This window comes from Pelophylax lessonae (genome assembly GCF_965119305.1).
Source record: "Pelophylax lessonae genome assembly, chromosome: 13".
Classification (NCBI taxonomy): Eukaryota; Metazoa; Chordata; class Amphibia; order Anura; family Ranidae; genus Pelophylax; species Pelophylax lessonae.
The window spans coordinates 115,715,062-115,733,469 of NC_138780.1; the positions used below are offsets into that span (position 1 = coordinate 115,715,062).

The following is an 18,408-nucleotide window of genomic DNA, read 5'->3' on the forward strand; positions in this document are numbered from 1 at the left end:
CAACATAGCAATAGCTTTTCTGACGAAGGCCAAATCTATGACCATCAGGCAGGGAATGATGGTACTAGGACTAAAAAAATCCTCAATGTGGGCCATTACCTGGGCACAGCTACACACAAGGCTGCTGAAAAATCATCTGGCCCATTGGGATGGCAATTGCCCCAGTGAGCGTGGTTCAGGCATCTGAAAAACCTCAGTGTTCAACCATACCTAACACTGCCAGATGTACCGGATCTCCTATCTCAGGGGCCAGTCAACCACCCGAACTGCAGGTTAATGAAACTTTAGGCCTGCTTACTTAAGATGGTGAGGTTACAGAGGAAGGGACTGTCCGACAAAAGCAATTGACACCGTTTTGACTAGCAGAAAAAAGGTTACCAGAGCAATTTATGAAAATGTGAGAAAGTTTGTCTCCTGGAATGAAAGCAAAGGAAGCCCTGTTGGAGGAATTATCCCTGCAATTTTAGACTTCCTACAGGAAGGGGCGGGCAAAATTATCTCTCATAACATACTCAAGGTGCAATGGCGGCTTTATCTTCCTTCCTGGACATCAAACTGGCAGAAGACCCACTTAAAAAAGATTCCTTCTCACATTAAGATCTAGGCCCATGAAGCTCAGCTGTGTCCCGGTATGGGACCTTGCCACTGTTCTTAGAGGGTTCCTATCTCCCTCAATTCGAACCAGTGGAGGAATCGAATTGTTCGGATGAATACCTTACGTTAAAGATGGTGCTCTTAGCGGCCCTAGTGTCACTCAGGTGGGTAAGCGAAAACAGGCGCTATCCATGAGGAAATTCTATGGTTTAATCCAGTTGGATAAAATAGTCCTATTCCCAGACCCAGCTTTCCTACCAAAGGTTTGCTCAACCTTTCACCGAATGCAGAATATTATCCCCTCTCTTCCAGCTTCAATGAACGGCAAGAAAAGAGACCCATATTCTAAACTAGATGTCCGAAAAATACTTCTAGCTTACCCCGAGAGAACGACTTGCATAGGGCTACCACTATATTCATCCTCCATTCAGGGTTTAACAAGGGGAAACAAGCCTTGAAAAATATAGCTAGATGGATTAAGCTTGCTATACAGTCTCCCTATCCAGCACAAAATCTGATTTCTCCCCCCCCCCCCCCAGTGGCCTCAAAGCTCACTCGACCAGAGCATGGGCCCCCTTGGTCACGGGGAGAGCAGGGGCAACAACGGAGCAGGTCTGCAGGGCAGCGACATGGTCAAGCTTGGGTACCTTTTTATAAAGCATTACCGCATCAACCGCCTGTCCAGTCAGGATCAGACATTGGGTTGCAAATTGCTGCAGGCCTTGTCTCCTTCCTAGTAAGTATTGCTTGCTACATCCTCTCTGATGCTGCCCTGGAAGACGATTAGCAAAAACAGTTAGGTACCTGGTAACTTTTTCTGAGAAGTCTTCCAGGGCAGCACTATTTCCCACCCTAAGTGACAGTATAGAACATTTACTCAGATACATAGCCTATTGGGAGGTCCTTCAATGCTTTAATACTAAGGCAGGCAGGTATGGCAGATACATTTATAATGGTGGTCAATTGAATTTCCTGTTACAGGTAGGAGGAGCCTATCTCTCAGATGCTGCCCTGGAAGACTTCTCAGAAAAAGTTACCAGGTATCTGTTTTTCTCTTATGTCCTCCGACAGTCGCCACCCCTCTAAGTCATCACTGTTGGGTATTGACTTCTGCTCCGCAGGAGTAGCTAGGCATATAGACTTAGTCAAAAGACAAAAGGCATTAGCATATACACATCCATGGGGGCTGTCCCATCTGGTCAATACCCCCCTGCATAACCACTCCCAACTCAGTTTTAATCTGCCTAGCGTCAGGAGTAGTCAGGCTTCCCTGTGCTGGTTCTTCAGTCTCAGCCTTCCTAATCTATTTGATTTTCTTTGAAAATGTCAGTTTTTTTCTTACTTTACTAGCTGTTTATTTTGTCAGCTTCTAGTGTTAGTCGTTTCTTCTGATGAAGATGGATCATGCGGTGCTGGTATTCGGACTGACCGCCCTGGTTCTCCAGGGCAGAAGGGTCAGATGGACCCCCAGCCCAACCCCCACCCCATCGAGTGTTCAGCTATGGTTCGCCCTGGCATTACGAACGACCCAGGGATGCAGCCGTGAGGTGGCTACCTCACAGGACACATCTGCGATGCTGCAGTGTCATGTCCCTGGCTCACGGCACTCCCTGTCAGATGAGGACAGCGGTTTTCCGTTCATAGAGGCATCCCACGCCATCAGGTATAGGTAAGTACTTCTGTGTGGGGCCTCTGTCTGGGGTGGCAGTCTGTGTTGCTGTGTGTTCCCCATGTCTGTACCTGTGTGGCTCCCTATGCGGTCCCTGTGGGGATCGCTTGTGCAGATACTGTATGTTTTCTGGGGGTCCCCTTCCCTGTGTCACTTCGGTGCATTGTTGGGGGTGCAGACGTTTTTTTGTGTGGCGACCGCAGCGGTGTATGTTCGCGCTGTGCGCCATCTTGGCTATGGGCAGGCATGTGTAGCTTCCCTGGGGGCGATACTGCATGCTATTTTGGCGCTATCCGCCGTCATTTTGTGGGAGGTGGACGATCCGTCCGACCGCATGTTTGGTGGCCATTTTGGCATAGGGAAAATGGCTGCCCCATAGGGATGCATTGGAGGCTAAGTCTGGCAGTCTATAGTTCAGCCTACTTCAGCAGCACTTCCTTTCCATCTGCAGCAGGACATTGGTAGCAACTCTCTGCGGGCTCTGCAGGTTATCGCTCTCAATTTTCCTCTGTATTATCGCTTCTGGCTCAGTTTTCTCTTCTCCTTTTGGGGTCTTTGTCACTGTAGCTGTTCATTCCGCAGCGATTTTAAAGGGGCAGTTCACATTTTATTGCACTGTTTGTTTCTGTAACCTTGAGCAATGGATTCTCAGGATAGCAAATTCCCCCCAGCTCTGGGGGGGGGGGGGTCCCAGTTCTCCTGTGGCCCCGCTGCGACCCGATTTGGCTGCTGTGGTGGCAACTTTGGTGTCTAATATGGAAATGCTGATGTCTGAACGTGTTGCAAAAAAGAGGCCCAGATTGTCTCTCTCCTCTGATTCAGATGGGGATATGCCTGCTGCTGCGAGCGTGCCCTTTTCAGGGTCCCGCTCATCCTTGGACCCCCCGGGGTCTGAGGGGGAGGCTGAGGTGGAGGGGGTTGATACCTCCTCCCCAGGGTCACCTGAAGAACGGCGACAATGGATGAGTTAATTGTTTCTGTTAAGGAAACCTTACATTTGGAGGATGAGCCCTGTCCTCCGGGCGTTGTGTCCTCATTTGGGACGCACAGGACCTGCAAGTCGGCGCAGGTTTTTCCTTGCCCAGCTGAATTTCATTACACTGTTAATGAAATGTGGCGCACGTTGAAACGTCCATTCCTGGTACCTAGTCGGTTCAAATTGCTTTATCCTTTTGCGCCGGCTACGGAATCACGGTGTGTGCCTCCGCAGGTGGATCACACTGGCCGTGTTAAACAATGCTACCTTGGTTCCTACTGAGGATACCCCGGTTTTCCGGGATCCCACGGGACCGGCGGTTGGAGTCTCTAGCCCGCCATTCCTACACGGTGGCGGGTTCGTTGCTCAAACCCGTTTTCGCGTCCATTTTGGTGGCTCAGGCGGTGGCTGATTGGACTAAGATGCTTAGGAGCAATCTCGTGTCTGAGGGTGTTCCGCCTGCCGGGCTGGAAATGGTGGATCAGATCCACCAAGGAGTCATGTATTTGTGTGATGCGGCCTTGAATGAGGCCCCCTTAGTGGCTCGCCTCTCTAGTGTCGCGGTGCTTAACCGGCGACTGATATGGCTGAAGAGCTGGTCGGCCGACCAGTCCTCACGGAAAACAGTTGCTGATTTTCCCTATGCTGGCTCTCGCCTTTTTGGCGAGGCGTTGGATACCCTGGTGAAAGGCGTCACGGGGGGCAAGAGCACTATGCTGCCCCAGAACCCGAAGAACAAGTCTTTTCGAGGCAAGCGGGGTTCTGCGCCTAGATCCACTCGGGTCCTTTCGTGCCTTTCGGAACCAATCCAAGGGCAAGCCCTTCAAGGCCCAGGGCAACCAGAAGAAGCCCTGGGCGGGTAAGCAGAAATCGGGTAATACCGGCTCGGCAGGTCAGTCCGCCTCTGCCTGAAGGGGCGCCCTCACCCGTTTCAGGGGTGGGGGGACGTTTGCGCGGTTTCCTCCAACCTTGGCTGCTCCGGATATCGGACAGGTGGGTTCAGGAAATCATTCGATCGGGGTACAAGATCGAATTCCTTTCCAGGCCGACGGACAGATTTTTTTTCCCTCAAATCTACACTTGCCTCCGGGGCGTCTGCAGGACCTGCACCAGGCGGTAAAGGACCTTCTTGCTCAGGGGGTGATTGTCCCGGTGCCTCATCGGGACAGGTTTCGGGGTTTTATTCAAATCTGTTCACTGTGCCCAGAAAGGAGGGCAAAGTGCGTCCTATTCTGGACCTAAAATCGCTGAACCGCTTTGTGCGTGTTCAGAAGTTTCGTATGGAGTCTCTCCGTTCGGTGGTGGCCTCTCTGAGCCCAGGGGAATTTCTGGCTTCGATAGATCTGAAGGATGCGTATCTGCACATCCCCATTTTCGAAGGTCATCAGCGGTATCTTCGGTTTGCTATCGCAGAGGACCATTACCAGTTTGTGGCGTTACCTTTCGGTCTCGCTTCGGCACCCAGGGTTTTTACCAAAGTGCTGGCGCCGGTTCTGGGCCTACTGAAGGGCACAGGGCATTGTGGTCTTGGGCTATCTGGACGATCTCCTTTTGAGGGCACGGGCCAGCCAGGACCTAGTGCGCGATCTGTCCACCACGGTACAGACGCTCCAGGAGTTCGGATGGACCATCAACGTTCAAAAATCGGCGTTGTCTCCATCGGTTCGTCTTCCCTATCTGGGAATGATTCTGGACTCTGCTCAGGCAAAGGTGTTCTTGCCGGAGGACAAGCTCCGGACCTTGCAGGACGAGATCAGGTTCCTCAGGGACAACCCGTCCTCGTCACTCAGGACCTGTATGAGGTCTCTGGGGTTGATGGTGTCAGCCTTCGAGGCGATACCCTTTGCTCGGTTTCACACACGGGCTCTCCAGACGGAGATCCTGGCCAGGTGGGACAGACTGCCTCAGTCCCTGGATCTGAGTGTCTCCTTGAGTCGTCAGACCAGATTGGCTCTTCTGTGGTGGCTCCAGTCCCCATAGGTGGCGGAAGGCAAGTCCATCCCTCCATTGGTGTGGACGGTGATTACCACGGATGCCAGCCTGTCGGGCTGGGGTGGAGTCCTGGGCAACCTGTCTGCCCAGAGCACTTGGTCGGAGGAGGAGTCCTCCCTCCCGATAAATGTGCTGGAATTGCGAGCGATAAAACTCTCTCTTCCAGTGGTCGGACCGTCTTCAGGGCCTTCCTGTTCGAGTACAGACGGACAATGCTACCGCGGTGGCTTAAATCAACCACCAAGGGGGCACCAGGAGTGCTCGTGCGGCCCGGGAGGTGACCGACATTCTATCGTGGGCCGAGACTCATGTCCCGGCGATCTCAGCAGTTCACATTCCGGGTGTGGAGAATTGGCAGGCCGACTATCTGAGCCGTCAGACCCTGGACCAGGGTGAATGGTCCCTGCACCCGAAGGTATTCCAAATGCTGTGTGTGAGGTGGGGATCCCCGGACGTGGATCTGTTCGCATCTCGACTAAAGGTGGAAAGGTTCGTGGCAAGAACGCGCGATCCGCTGGCAGTCGCTTCGGATGCGTTGGTGGCCCCTTGGCATCAGTATCGTCTGATGTATGCCTTTCCTCCGATTCAGTTGCTGTCCAGGTTCCTCCGCAGGCTAGCCTCAGAACCGCACCTAGTGATTCTGGTGGCTCCGGACTGGCCACGCCGGTCCTGGTACGTCGACATTGTTCATCTGGCAGTGGCGGCTGCCCATGCGGGAAGATCTCCTGTCTCAGGGTCCGATCTTCCATCCTGCTTTACAGTCGCTGGCTTTAACGGCCTGGCTGTTGAGACCCAGATCCTGAGGGACAAGGGTCTCTCCTCTGAGGTCATCCCTACTCTTGTCAAGGCTAGGAAGACCTCCTCTGGAAAGATTTATTACCGTACCTGGAAGGCTTACTTCGCCTGATGCGAGTCCAGGGGGTTCTCCCTTCTTTCGTACTCGGTGTCGAGAGTGTTGGCCTTTCTCCAGGCGGGAGTGGACCAGCGCCTGGAGCTGGCCACGATCAAGGGCCAGGTGTCCGCACTGGCTATTCTTTTCTAACGCCCTGTGGCGTCTCATTCTCTGGTTCGCACCTTCATTCAAGGTGTGTGACATTTGGCTCCTCCCAGGAAGGAGCCCTGATCTCCGTGGGACTTGAACTTGGTTCTGTCCGTGTTACAACGTGCTCCCTTTGAAAACATTCAGGATATCTCGTTGCCTCTGCTGTCTAAGAAGGTTGCCTTTTTGGTGGCGATCATTTCGGCTCGCAGAGTGTCGGAACTGGCAGCGTTATCTTGCCATTCTCCATACTTAGTGATTCACTGGGATAAGGTGGTTTTGCATCCGCAGCCCTCCTTTCTTCCTAAGGTGGTCTCTGAGTTCCACATTAATGAGGACATTGTCCTGCCCTCGCTTTGTACAAAGCCTAAGCATCCTAAGGAGGTTGCTCTGCACTCCTTGGATGTTGTCAGGGCGATCAGGGTTTACCTGTCTACGGAATCTTTTCGTAAAACGGATTCCCTCTTTGTCCTTCCTGAGGCACCTCGGAAGGGCATGGCTGCATCCGCAGCGACTATTGCCAAATGGATCAGACAGACCATTGAACAGGCTTACGCCTTGAAGGAACGGGTTCCACCCTTCCCTGTTAAGGCGCACTCTACCAGATGTGTGTGCGCGTCCTGGGCCTATTGGCATAGGGCCTCGGTGGCCCAGGTGTGCAAGGCTGCGACTTGGTCGTCGGTGCACACTTTCTCAAAATTCTACAAAGTAGACGTTCTGGCATCGGCTGATGCCTCATTTGGCCGCAAGGTTCTCAGTGCGGCAGTGCCATGATGGACCCTTGTGTTTTTTTTCTGGGTCCCTGGCTGTTGGCATTTGCTTTCCTGGGCTGTTGCTCCTGTTGAGCATTGTTTTTCTGTTGCCCAGTTGGTTCTCTTACGGTGCATGTAAGATTCCTTTCTCTGATGTGGGTACTGCGTTGCCTTTTCTACGGTTGCGTCTCCCACCCCTCATGTCTATACTGCTTTGGGACATCCCAACAGTGATGACTTGGAGAAGGCGGCGACTGTCGGAGGACGTAAGAGAAAAAGGAATTTTTGTAAAATCTTACCTGTAAAATTCCTTTCTCTGAGTCCTCCGACAGTCGCCGCCCCCGCCCCTCTTTGGGGTTCTTATTACCTACTGCTATACTACCAAACTGAGTTGGGAGTGGTTATGCAGGGGGGTATTGACCAGATGGGACAGCCCCCATGGGTGTGTATATGCTAATGTCTTTTGACTAAGTCTATATGCCTAGCTACTCCTGCGGAGAGGAAGTCAATACCCAACAGTGATGACTGTCAGAGGACTCAGAGAAAGGAATTTTACAGGTAAGATTTTACAAAAATTCTGTTTTTTTTTTTTTTTTCTTGGCAGCAAGACATTGGTTGTTTACAGCAATGTTGCTGATTGCCGCCATTACTAGTATACATAAAAAAATCCATTAAAATATCCTGTAGTTTGTAGATGCTATTACTTTTGCACAAACTAATCAATATAGGCTTATTGGGATTTTTTCTTTACCAAAAACATGTAGCAGAATACATTTTGGTCTAAACTGATGTACAAAAATCAAATTTTTTTTTTTTTGTATAGGTTTTATAACAGAGTAAAAAAATTGGTTTCTTTTTCAAAATTGACTATTTTTTTTTTATGGCGAAAAAAATAAAAACCGCAGAGGCGATCAAATACCACCAAAATAAAGCTCTATTTGTGGGGGAGAAAAAAGGACATAAAATGTTTTTGGCTATTGCATCACACGACTGCACAATTGTCAGTTAAACTAACGCAGTGCCGTATCGCTAAAAAAAACGGCCTGATCATGAAACCTTCCGGAGCTGAAGTGGTTAAAGTGGAACTACACTTTATCTGAGCACCCAAAACCAAAAGTGCTATTTCATTCATTTTTAATATTTTGCGCAAACTTTCCATCCATCCATGTCTCTCTGCTTTTTATTAAGAAATTACTTTGAAAAACACCCTCCTAGCATTTCTGGCTGTGGCCATCTTGAGTAAGGGCATTTACTTCCTGGAATCTACCTGCCCTTAGCTCAGGCATGCAAGCAAGAGGGTGTGCTTAGTTGAGAAATACCCTCCTCCCCTACTGAAGACTCCTGGGATGTATGAACTCATTTACCTAGGCAGGGAAACCAGGAAATAACTGAAGAAATGTAAAAAAAAAAAAATTTAAAACAAGAAAATGATATACTTTCTTATCCATTTGCTAATGCTAGCAGCATAAGGCCTCATGCAGACTGGATGTTTTCACAGCGGCTGTTTTGGCTTCAGACATTTTGTTTTCTGCAGCCAGTAGTTATCCTATGTGTCCATGCACGTATTGGCTGTTATCAACAGTTTTTGGCAGGTGCGTTTTCTTGGAAAAAAAAAAGAACCCAGAACTAGTGGGTTTTGAGCGTTTTTTTTAGCTGTAAAAACTCGGATAGAAGCTTAAAAACACTGAAAAACGTGGCTATTCGCCATTTATCAGCGTTTTTAAGCCATAAGCTTTTCTGGGAGTATAGTTTTGCTAAAAAACGCTACAGCTGAAAAAAGCTACTGCAAAAAAGCTTAAAAACTCCTACAGCTTTCTACTGGTGTTTTTTGATCACGTCCAGTGTGCATGAGGCCTAAAGATTAAAAATAGTCAATGTTGATTGAGGGAAGAAATATATATATTTATTACTATTTTTTTTTTATTACTATATGTACATTTGATAATGTACAGCTTCATGAAATATATGCAATTATGTAAATTTGATTGGAACCAGTCACTTAAAAGAGGAATTTGTTTTTTTTCCCCTACCTGTTATGGTAAAATCCAGGATCCGTAAACGAAAAGAGGAGAGGCTGAAGGAACAAGAACAGAAAATTAAAGATAAAGAAGATCAATTGAGAGAAGAGAACGATGTGCCTAAAGCAGCAGGGTAGAATGTGTATTTTTTTATTTTTTTTACTAACTGGACTAGAACAGCTTGTGTAATAGAAGCACAGTATGGGTTTTATGTTTGTGTATGACTGTATAAAGCATCCATGTTACCTCACCCAAATAGGCTCTCTTCAGTTATTCATATGTTTCCTGGCCACATTTTTCCAGAAATGAAGAGCAAGAGGGGGGGGATGTGAATAAGGATACTGAACAGAAGGAGCAGGATGCAGCTGCCGAAGATGAAGAGATGCCGCCTCCTAGCAAGAAAAGGAGAGGTACGTGTTGTAATGGGAACTGCTGATATCCAAATTCTTTTTTTTTTTTTTTTTCCTTAATGAGGTCTCTAAACCAAACTTTATGTATGATTTGTATATAATGCAAGAAATTTGGTATGTTCAAGTGCAAGCTGAAGTATGGGCATTACAAGCCTCTTGCAAAGAAAAGAAAAACTTGAGTATACATCCCTTTTTTTTTTTCTGTAGGGATCACCACCTACTCATCTGGTGGTGGTGGTCCTTAAAGCAGCATGGTACAGGACTTGTAGCTCACATAATAAACCGCATTCACCCTGAGGACATTTTGATGCATAAAATCAGTAGCGTGGTGGATCTCTTCAAATCGAAGGCGAGTATTTTTTTTTTTTTTTTGTCTACTTATTTTGAGTGGGAAACAATATTTTTTGTAAGGCTAGGTGTTTATTTTAAAGTGTATGTCAAGGCAACAAAGTATAAGCATATTTCCTCATTTTTACCTCTTTAAAAACCCTGTAAAATTAGACCAATTCCTAATAATCTGCCATAAATGCCCTCCTCTCCAGTCCTGTTGTGGGCCAGGAACACACAGCAATTTGTTGACCTGGTGGTGTCCGCCCTACCCAATTTTCTTTAAATGCTAAACCCCTCTCCTTATCTTCTCCTCCACACCTTAAAGACTAAATCTGGCCATACATTATAAGATTTTCTTTTCTCTTACAATCCTTGATTGACACAGCTGCTTCCTCTTCTTTATCCATGACCAAATAGGGTTTTTTAGCCCCAGGAGTAGGACACTTAGCAGAAAAAAAACTCGGCACCACCTGTGGGCAGTCCTCTCTGGGCATAAAACCCCCTCTCTGCTGTAGGCTATTAGTCATTCTGCCTAGTGTCTTCCGGAGTATTGACATGTTATTATGCTAGGACTTGTCCCATAGCTTTTTTTTTTTTCCTCCTTTTTCTGCGGAGATATCCTATCAACAGTCGGGCTGGATGATGAGCTGGAAAATCTAGATCCAGTAGTCACCCTAGCCCGGCCTGCAAGCGTGTGCGGTCAGCCGCAACAATGCCCTATCCTGGTCTAGGGTGGCCAGCAAGTTAAATGTCTCGCGGGGACACATATGACCGGGCACCTACAGTCTGTGTTGCAGTGTTACCCCTGGTCGACAACCCCCCCCCCCCCACTACTTCGGTGGAGAGGAGGACCGGTCACGGGAGCCTTACCCACACGCCCCAGCTAAATTGGTAAGTAGAGCTACACCCTCTCCATTGGATGCGGTGTGGGGAGAGTGGTCAGCCCTGTAGGATTCCCTCCACCCCTGAGGCAGTAACTCCTGCATAGGCTGACAGCTGGGTTGGCGGCCCCGGAGTGTCTACTAGTGGGTCTGTTGGTACTGGGTTACACCTGTCAGTCAGTTTTACCTCTTTACTAAATCTGGGTGTGCCTGGCAGCTGTGGGGGGTAGGTTTTCTCGTCTCCCTGGGGCTATGCCTGTGTAATGTTAGACTGCCTCAGGTAGCAGGATGATTGGGTTACACTTGCTGCCTGAGTGGGACTTGTCTTGGTGGGCAATGTTTGTAGAGTGGTCTGGCTTGCATTCAAAGGCTTTTTGTGGGGGGAATAGGCGTATTGCTTTGCCCACTGTCTCCTTTGGTGGGGGTGGTTTGGGGGCCAAAAGACCCACCATAACTATGGAACCTGGGAGTCTGACCATCCCAGGGAGGGGCCCACGTCTATCCCGAAAGACCACCAAGGGAGAGGGGGGGACACTATATACACCACACCATGGAACTGGGTGGGCACCACTCCAGGCAGACCACTGCTCTATCTTGGAATGGGGGTGCTGCGTCAATGAACATTAGAGAAAAGGATTTTAAAGTAAGACAAAAATCCAGTTTTTGCTTTTTATCGAATAGATATAACCAAACACTTTTTCTGTGGTATTTACCAGACCAAAAGAACACAAAAGATGATCGTTGTTAGGGTTTACACACACTTATACTAACCTAAAAGCACAAGCCATGGAGAATAAAATGGTGGCTGTTGCAACTTTTTATATCCCACAATATTTGGACAGCTGTTTTATCAAATGCAAAATTTCAGGAATTTTTTTTTATACATTTTAATGCACACAAACACAATATAATACCCAATGTTTTTTTTGTAAAGTATAAAATATGATGTGTCAATTAAATAACAAATATGTCAAGATTTTAAATTGTACAAGCCTGTGAAATAACTACGGTACCTAAAATTTTCCAAAGGTGGCTCTTTAAAAGCCTCTACAGGTTAGCAGTTTAGAGTTAAACATGCACTATGGCACTAGAATTATTGCTCTCATGTGGACATTTACAGGGATACCTCCTGTGTGGTGAAATTGCTGATTACATATGCGTGCCAGACCTGTGTGTGCATTTGCAATTGCTTTTAATTACCTTTTTTTTATTTTAACTTTATAGCTATCATACGGGTTGAACAAGCCCCTTATAATAGCTTTGGGCAGTGACAGGTACTCGTTATAGGGGTATCAGGGGTCTAAAAGATCTGTTTGATTAGATGCTTCCCTGACTGCAACAACCTGAAACTAGCAGTGCTAGAATTTTTGCCGCTTCATCACAGAGGAGATTAGGGAAAAGTTGTTCCATCTCATCTGTGGGCAACCAACACAACCTCCCACAGTGGGCCTGGGCTCCTTGGAAGAATGGGAGAGCTGGGAATGGCAGCAGGAAGGGTGGAGAGATCAAGGTGCATCCTTGATCCTGGTTTAACTACTTGCTGCCCAGGGCATATATATAGATAGATAGATATGTGTGTGTATATGTATATGTGTTCGCTGAACAGCAAGCGGTTAAACTGAATCTGTTGCTTTCCCCTGTATGGGCAAAGCATTTATTACTTTTGGACCAAGTAGCAGTTGCCTTCTTGTGCATGAAGGGACCTTCTCTTCCCCCTAATTGTTTTTATTATTTAACTCCCTCTTGCCTGTTATGCCGTATTTTTTGGGTTCATGCAGCTTGTCCACGTTGACATTTGCCAGGTCTACCCTTTGCTGCTTGGTGTGTCTACTCCTGCAGCCTCCTGGGATATCTGACAGGGTAATCCAAGAAGGCTGCTGTAGGAGTAGGGGCATGTCATTTTTGCTTAGGAAACTGAACAAAATAAAAAAAAACTTTTATATTATGGAGGGGAGGAGTGCAGGGACCTCAAGTCACCCAATAGATTGAAGGCATTATTTATTTTAGGCTTTTTTCCTTTATTTTACCTGGTGATCCTGCCAGTAATACTTTTCCAGTCTTAACCACTTGCCGACTGCCTAACGCCGATCTACGTCGGCAGTCAGCCCCTCACAGGCAAAGTGACGTAGGGCTACGTCACTAGCTTGTGAGGGTCTAGGGAGCGAGCGCGCGCCACCGCGTGGTCACGGACCCCCCCCCCCCCCGCGCGTGTGACCGGCGGACCCGATGTCCGCCGGTCACTCGGCGATTGGCGGGGGGAGAGGGAGAATGTCAGGCAGCCTGTGTAAACAAGCTGCCTGTCATTCTCCTTGCTGTTAGGATACTGATCACTCGGATCTAGTATGTAGATCCGTTGATCAGTGTCCATACAGCTCAAGCCCCAGCCAATCACAGTAGAAAGCACGCCCCTAGGGACACACACAGCCCCTCCCTCCCAAATAAAGTTAACCCCTTCACTACCAGTGCATTTTTACAGTAACAGTGCATATATATAGCACTGATTACTGTAGAAATGTCACTGGTAACCCCAAAAGTGTCAAAAATGTCAGTCAAGGGTCCGATCTGTCCTCCCCAATGTCGCAGTACCGCAAAAAAAACCGCAGATCGCCGCCATTACACGTTAAAAAAAAAAACAACAAAAATGACAGAAATCTTTCCCTTTGTTAGTAAACGCGATAACTTTTGCGCAAACCAATCAAAATACGCTTTTTGCGATTTTTTTTTTTTTTTACCAAACATAGGTAGCATAAAACAAATTGGCCGAAAAAGTAAAAAAATTTTGATTTTTAAATTTTTTTTTGGGGGAATTTCATATAAAAAAATGTGAAAAATATCGCTATTTTTGCAAAATTGACGCTCTTTTTTTGTTTATAGCGCGTGATCAAAAAATCGCACAGGTGATCAAATACCACCAAAAGAAAGCTCTGTTTGTGGGAAAAAAAGGACGCCAAATTCGTTTAGGTACAGCGTCGCACGACCGCGCAATTGTCTGTTAAAGTCACGCAGTGCCGAATCGCAAAATACCCCCTGGTCGGAATGGGGGTAAAATCTTCCGGGGCTTAAGTGGTTAAGGCCCGTACACACGTACCGATCGTCGGCCGACCGATCGGCCGTCTTTTGTCCCCGGGCTGTCCTGTCCGCAAAAGACTGCACACGAATTTTGTCCGCCGACTACAGAAGTGATGTCATGTGATGGTTAACTTTCCCTGTGTTTTTTCTTTTCTGAGCATGCCCAGTCTTGCAAATCTGCTGTCTGTCGGCCAAAATCTGTACTGACTGGCGAACAATCGGCCGTTCTGGTGTCGGCATACAAAAATTTTCATGCTTACACGACAGATTCTGTTCGGCCGAAAGTGCGCTGTCGGAAGCATCATACTAACAAGCTGAAAATCGGCCGATCGGTCGTCGGCTGACAATCTGCACGTGTGTACGGGCCTTTAGTGACAATGCTTCCTCACCTAACTGTATCTGTTAAGGAGCAGTGCCGTCACCCTAGGCTGCTGTTCTGATTTGTACTGCAAACACTCTTCCCTCTCTTTATCTCTTACATAGGGAGGCCTTGTAAAGTTCACAGAAAATAGCTGGAAAATCTGATAACGTGATTGTTTGATATTTAAGGTCAGTCCACAGGAAGTTACAAGAACACATGATTTCTGTCAGGATCAACACATTTTTCTGTCCTTGCAAAAAATGTATTTAGCTTAAATAAAGAAAACAAACGTAGCTGCCACATCTAAGGACTGCTAAGCTGCTATATATTACATTTTTCTTCTTGGGTTTACTTACGCTCCTAATATGTGTTGTAAATTGGTTTAACTTTTAATTTCTATTACCTAGGCATGAGAGGGCAGAATGGCTCCAAAGAGAATAGAAATAATCTGGATAATAAAGAAACAGAACCCGTAGATGAGGAAGAACAAAAGCAGAAAAAGAAAAGTGATAAAAGAGAGCAAGAGTTAATAGAGAAGATCCAGCAAGTCACAGCCTGCACGAACATCACCCCTCTAGGCCGAGACCGCTGGTACAGGCGGTTCTGGACTTTTTTCTCTATTCCGGGACTGTTTGTGGAAGAGGACTATTCTGGGATTACTGAAGACATGCTGCAGCCTCGTCCTGCCTCAAATCGAGAACCAGAAACAAAACCTGCAGTCAATGGCCATGATGATTCTGTGGAGGATATAAAGGAGGAATTGGAGGCCTCTAAACCTGTGAACAAACCAAATCGCTGGTGTTACTACAGCTCAGTGGAACAGCTGGAGCAGCTGATTGGTTGTTTGAACACACGGGGATACAGAGAGAGCACGCTAAAGGAAGCGTTAGTACTGGAGAAACCAAAAATATGCCAGAAACTAAATAACTTTCCAGCTGAATGCTTCAATGTTTCAGGTATTTCTTAAAAATATGTTAGAGTGGGATTACACTGGTGTGAATATGGTTTGGGTGCATTGCGATTGCACATTTTACCAGTGGTTTTAGGTGCTATCCCTTTTGACTTCTGTTTGATGCACTTTTATGAAAACAAAGTCCTGCATGCAGCATCCTTGATGCACTTTCAGAAAACTCACGGTCTAATAAGTTAATGGGATTGCATCTAAAGCGATGTGTAAAATGAGCATACAGTCACACTGCCCCCTGATCGCAGCGCACTAGTGTAAACCCACTCCTGAACATTACAGTCCTACACCGTTTAATTGTTTTCTACTGGTGCCATTTAAATGGTTAATTTTAAATGAAGGGGTATAACCAGGCCTGGACACTCCCAGGAGCCTGGTAACGAGTGCCCCTTATGCTGTACTAAAATTACCCATGCATTTCAGGAGAGAGTCCTTGCCCATTTTTGTCTAGTGTACCATTTAAAAAGCAGTTTTACTAGGTTATCCCTAGATCTCCCAGCAGCTGTCGCTCTCCTCCTGTGACACTCTGGGTTGTTGGTGGACCTGCTTCTGCTCATGCTTTGTATAAAAATTACGTTTGAGTGCCTGTGACCATCAGAACATGGAAGAGAAGTGGCCCTGGGGAACCAGTCACGCGGAGATAAGAGAGTGGAGTGTAAGTAAAAGTGCTATGTAGAGCAGGACACAGACTATTTATTCATAGACCCTGGGTTATAGGCTGCTACCTTCGGGCGATTAGACATGCCCCTTTCAGGCATACCTCCATAGCCTAACCCTATTCCTTCCTGGTGTCCTATAGGTGATTGGCCACATCACCCTTATGAATTAGTTTCTATGCTTAACTAGTTCTTATTTATTTCAGATTCTTTAATCAACTTCTTTATTGCCTTCTGCTACAGCAATAGAAGCAGTTAGCAGTGCAACAAGATTTCAATAGTACCCTAGGCAAAAAGTACATTTAACCCATGCAGTGGGAGCCCCGTTGCAAGCGTAGTTTTTGGATTTTCTGCAGATTACAGCTTAAGGCTCCGTTCACATCTAGGCATTTTGGGGCGTTTTTGGGGAGTTTTTCTGCTCTAGGATCAGCTCTCAAAACGCCCAACAAGACAAATCCTATTCATTTCAATGGCCCCTGTTCACATCTGAGCGTTTTGACGCTGTAAGCAAAACGCTCAACTCTCAAAAAAGTACATGAGCTTCTTTTTGGGCAGATTACAGGCGTTTTCCATTTGTATCTATTCAATCAAAAAACGCCTGTAAATCGCGGTAAAAAAACGCGCAAAAATGCTACGCTCAGGTGTGAATGTAGCCTTAAAGCAAAAAACTTAGGTGGAATTTTTTATTTATAGTTTTATAGTTTTAGGTTGTTGAGAAGGTTGTGATTCATTGCTCGAAGTGTATCTCTCAGCCACTGCTTTATTTTTTAGGAAATAGGATTTATTTTTTGTAATCCCAAATGGGCACTGTAAGGTTGCTGTTTGGGCTTTTCCGCATAAAACATGTGTTTCTTAGATTTTTAAGGCTCCCATCTGGTCTTGTGTTCTCTAACTTCTACCAGATGGATGCTGTGGCCTCATCTGATGCCAACTTTAGGCGTAAGGTTCTTCAGGCACTTTGTAGATGGGGTGATAACCTTTAAGACCTAAAACAATAAGTTCACTAATATAACATGGGTAAGATCAAAAAATTGAATGTGGCTATTGCCTCCTTTCTGACAGTTTAACGCTGATCACTAGTTAAAGGTTTATTTTCACTTTTGAGAAGGAAAGGGGGGAATCAGCGCTCAATTTCTAAAATGGTGGGCTACAAAACACAAAGTGGATGAAAGGTGTTCACAAGAAATATGTGATGAATAAAACAATATATATAATATGAAATATACAATGAAGATCATAAAATTAGCTAAATAGCTGATAAGGTGATAAATATTCAAAAATATGTAAATGAGCAAAATGTTGTGAAGTGCTTAGTGAAGTGATGAATAAGTAATCATAAAAGTGCAAAAGATGCAATAAATCAACACATAAAAGTGGCTGTGACAATACTGAACAGCAAATAAATAAAAGTGCAAGTGATGCAATAAAGTAGCATACAAAAACACTGAGGATGCTAACAGCACAAATAGTCCATGTGTCACTGGATGGTGTGCACAAAATAGATATGCATAAATAAATGCAAAATGGGGTGAAAGAGTTCAAGGGTGTTCCAGTGTATAAAACAAAGAATCTCATCCAGTGATATACGTGTGCAATTAATTTGTGAGCTTTAATCCTAGATTAAGTGCAATGGCCGCTCACCTCCATTAACACTCAAAAGAGCATTTTTGGTGTGTTAGATCACCATCAAGGACATCTATAGACCATCTATACCCTTGATAAAGTCACGTGTCGTGACGCAACACGTCAGGAGAAGCCGGGTGACATCACTTCCGGTCTACGGCCGAGACTGAAAGCATCTGTGGACGGACACCGCATCTGCAGTTTGTTTTGCTACTTGTTCCTGCTTGCTTACCCTTACTTCAACTGTAAGTGTTTTTATTGCTTGCTTTATTAAAGTATTTACCTACTACACTATGAGCACCCCCTCTTGTCATTTTGTTGATTTGAGTGGCATAGGAATACATCAGGATAAAAATCCCCTTAAGGAGCGGAATTTCCACTACAGACAACTATTCTATCTGAGGAGATATCCACTGTCCATTCCCAGTTATTCTTCTTTGGAAAACCCCCTGATGTCCTTGATGGTGATCTAACACACCAAAAACGCTCTTTTGAGTGTTAATGGAGGTGAGCGGCCATTGCACTTAATCTAGGATCAGAGCTCACAAATTAATTGTACACGTATATCACTGGATGAGATTCTTTGTTTTATACACTGGAACACCCTTGAACTCTTTCACCCCATTTTGCATTTATTTATGCATATTTATTTTGTGCACACCATCCAGTGACACATGGACTATTTGTGCTGTTGGCATCCTCGGTGTTTTTGTATGCTACTTTATTGCATCACTTGCACTTTTATTTATTTGCTGTTCAGTATTGTCACAGCCACTTTTATGTGTTGATTTATTGCATCTTTTGCACTTTTATGATTACTTATCACTTCACTAAGCACTTCAGAACTTTTTGCTCATTTGCACATTTTCAAATATTTATCACCTTATCAGCTATTTAGCTAATTTTATGATCTTCATTGTACATTTCATATTATATATATATATTGTTTTAGTCATCATATATTTCTTGTGAACACCTTTCATCCACTTTGTTTTGTAGCCCACCATTTTAGAAATTGAGCGCTGATTCCCCCTTTCCTTCACTTTTTAACAGTAAGTGGTGACACTACTACAA

At 45.8% G+C, this 18,408-nt stretch overlaps 1 protein-coding gene across 1 annotated transcript in view; it reads left to right on the forward strand.

Annotated features, from left to right (window-relative positions):
* The window catches only part of BAZ1A (bromodomain adjacent to zinc finger domain 1A), a 154,421-nt gene that overhangs the window by 76,456 nt on the left and 59,557 nt on the right, over positions 1-18,408 (forward strand). Inside the window, exons 16-18 of the mRNA XM_082275756.1 lie at positions 9,072-9,173; positions 9,344-9,450; positions 14,499-15,047. Coding sequence (XP_082131882.1) covers positions 9,072-9,173; positions 9,344-9,450; positions 14,499-15,047 — 758 coding nt within the window. The remainder of the gene's footprint in view (positions 1-9,071; positions 9,174-9,343; positions 9,451-14,498; positions 15,048-18,408) is intronic.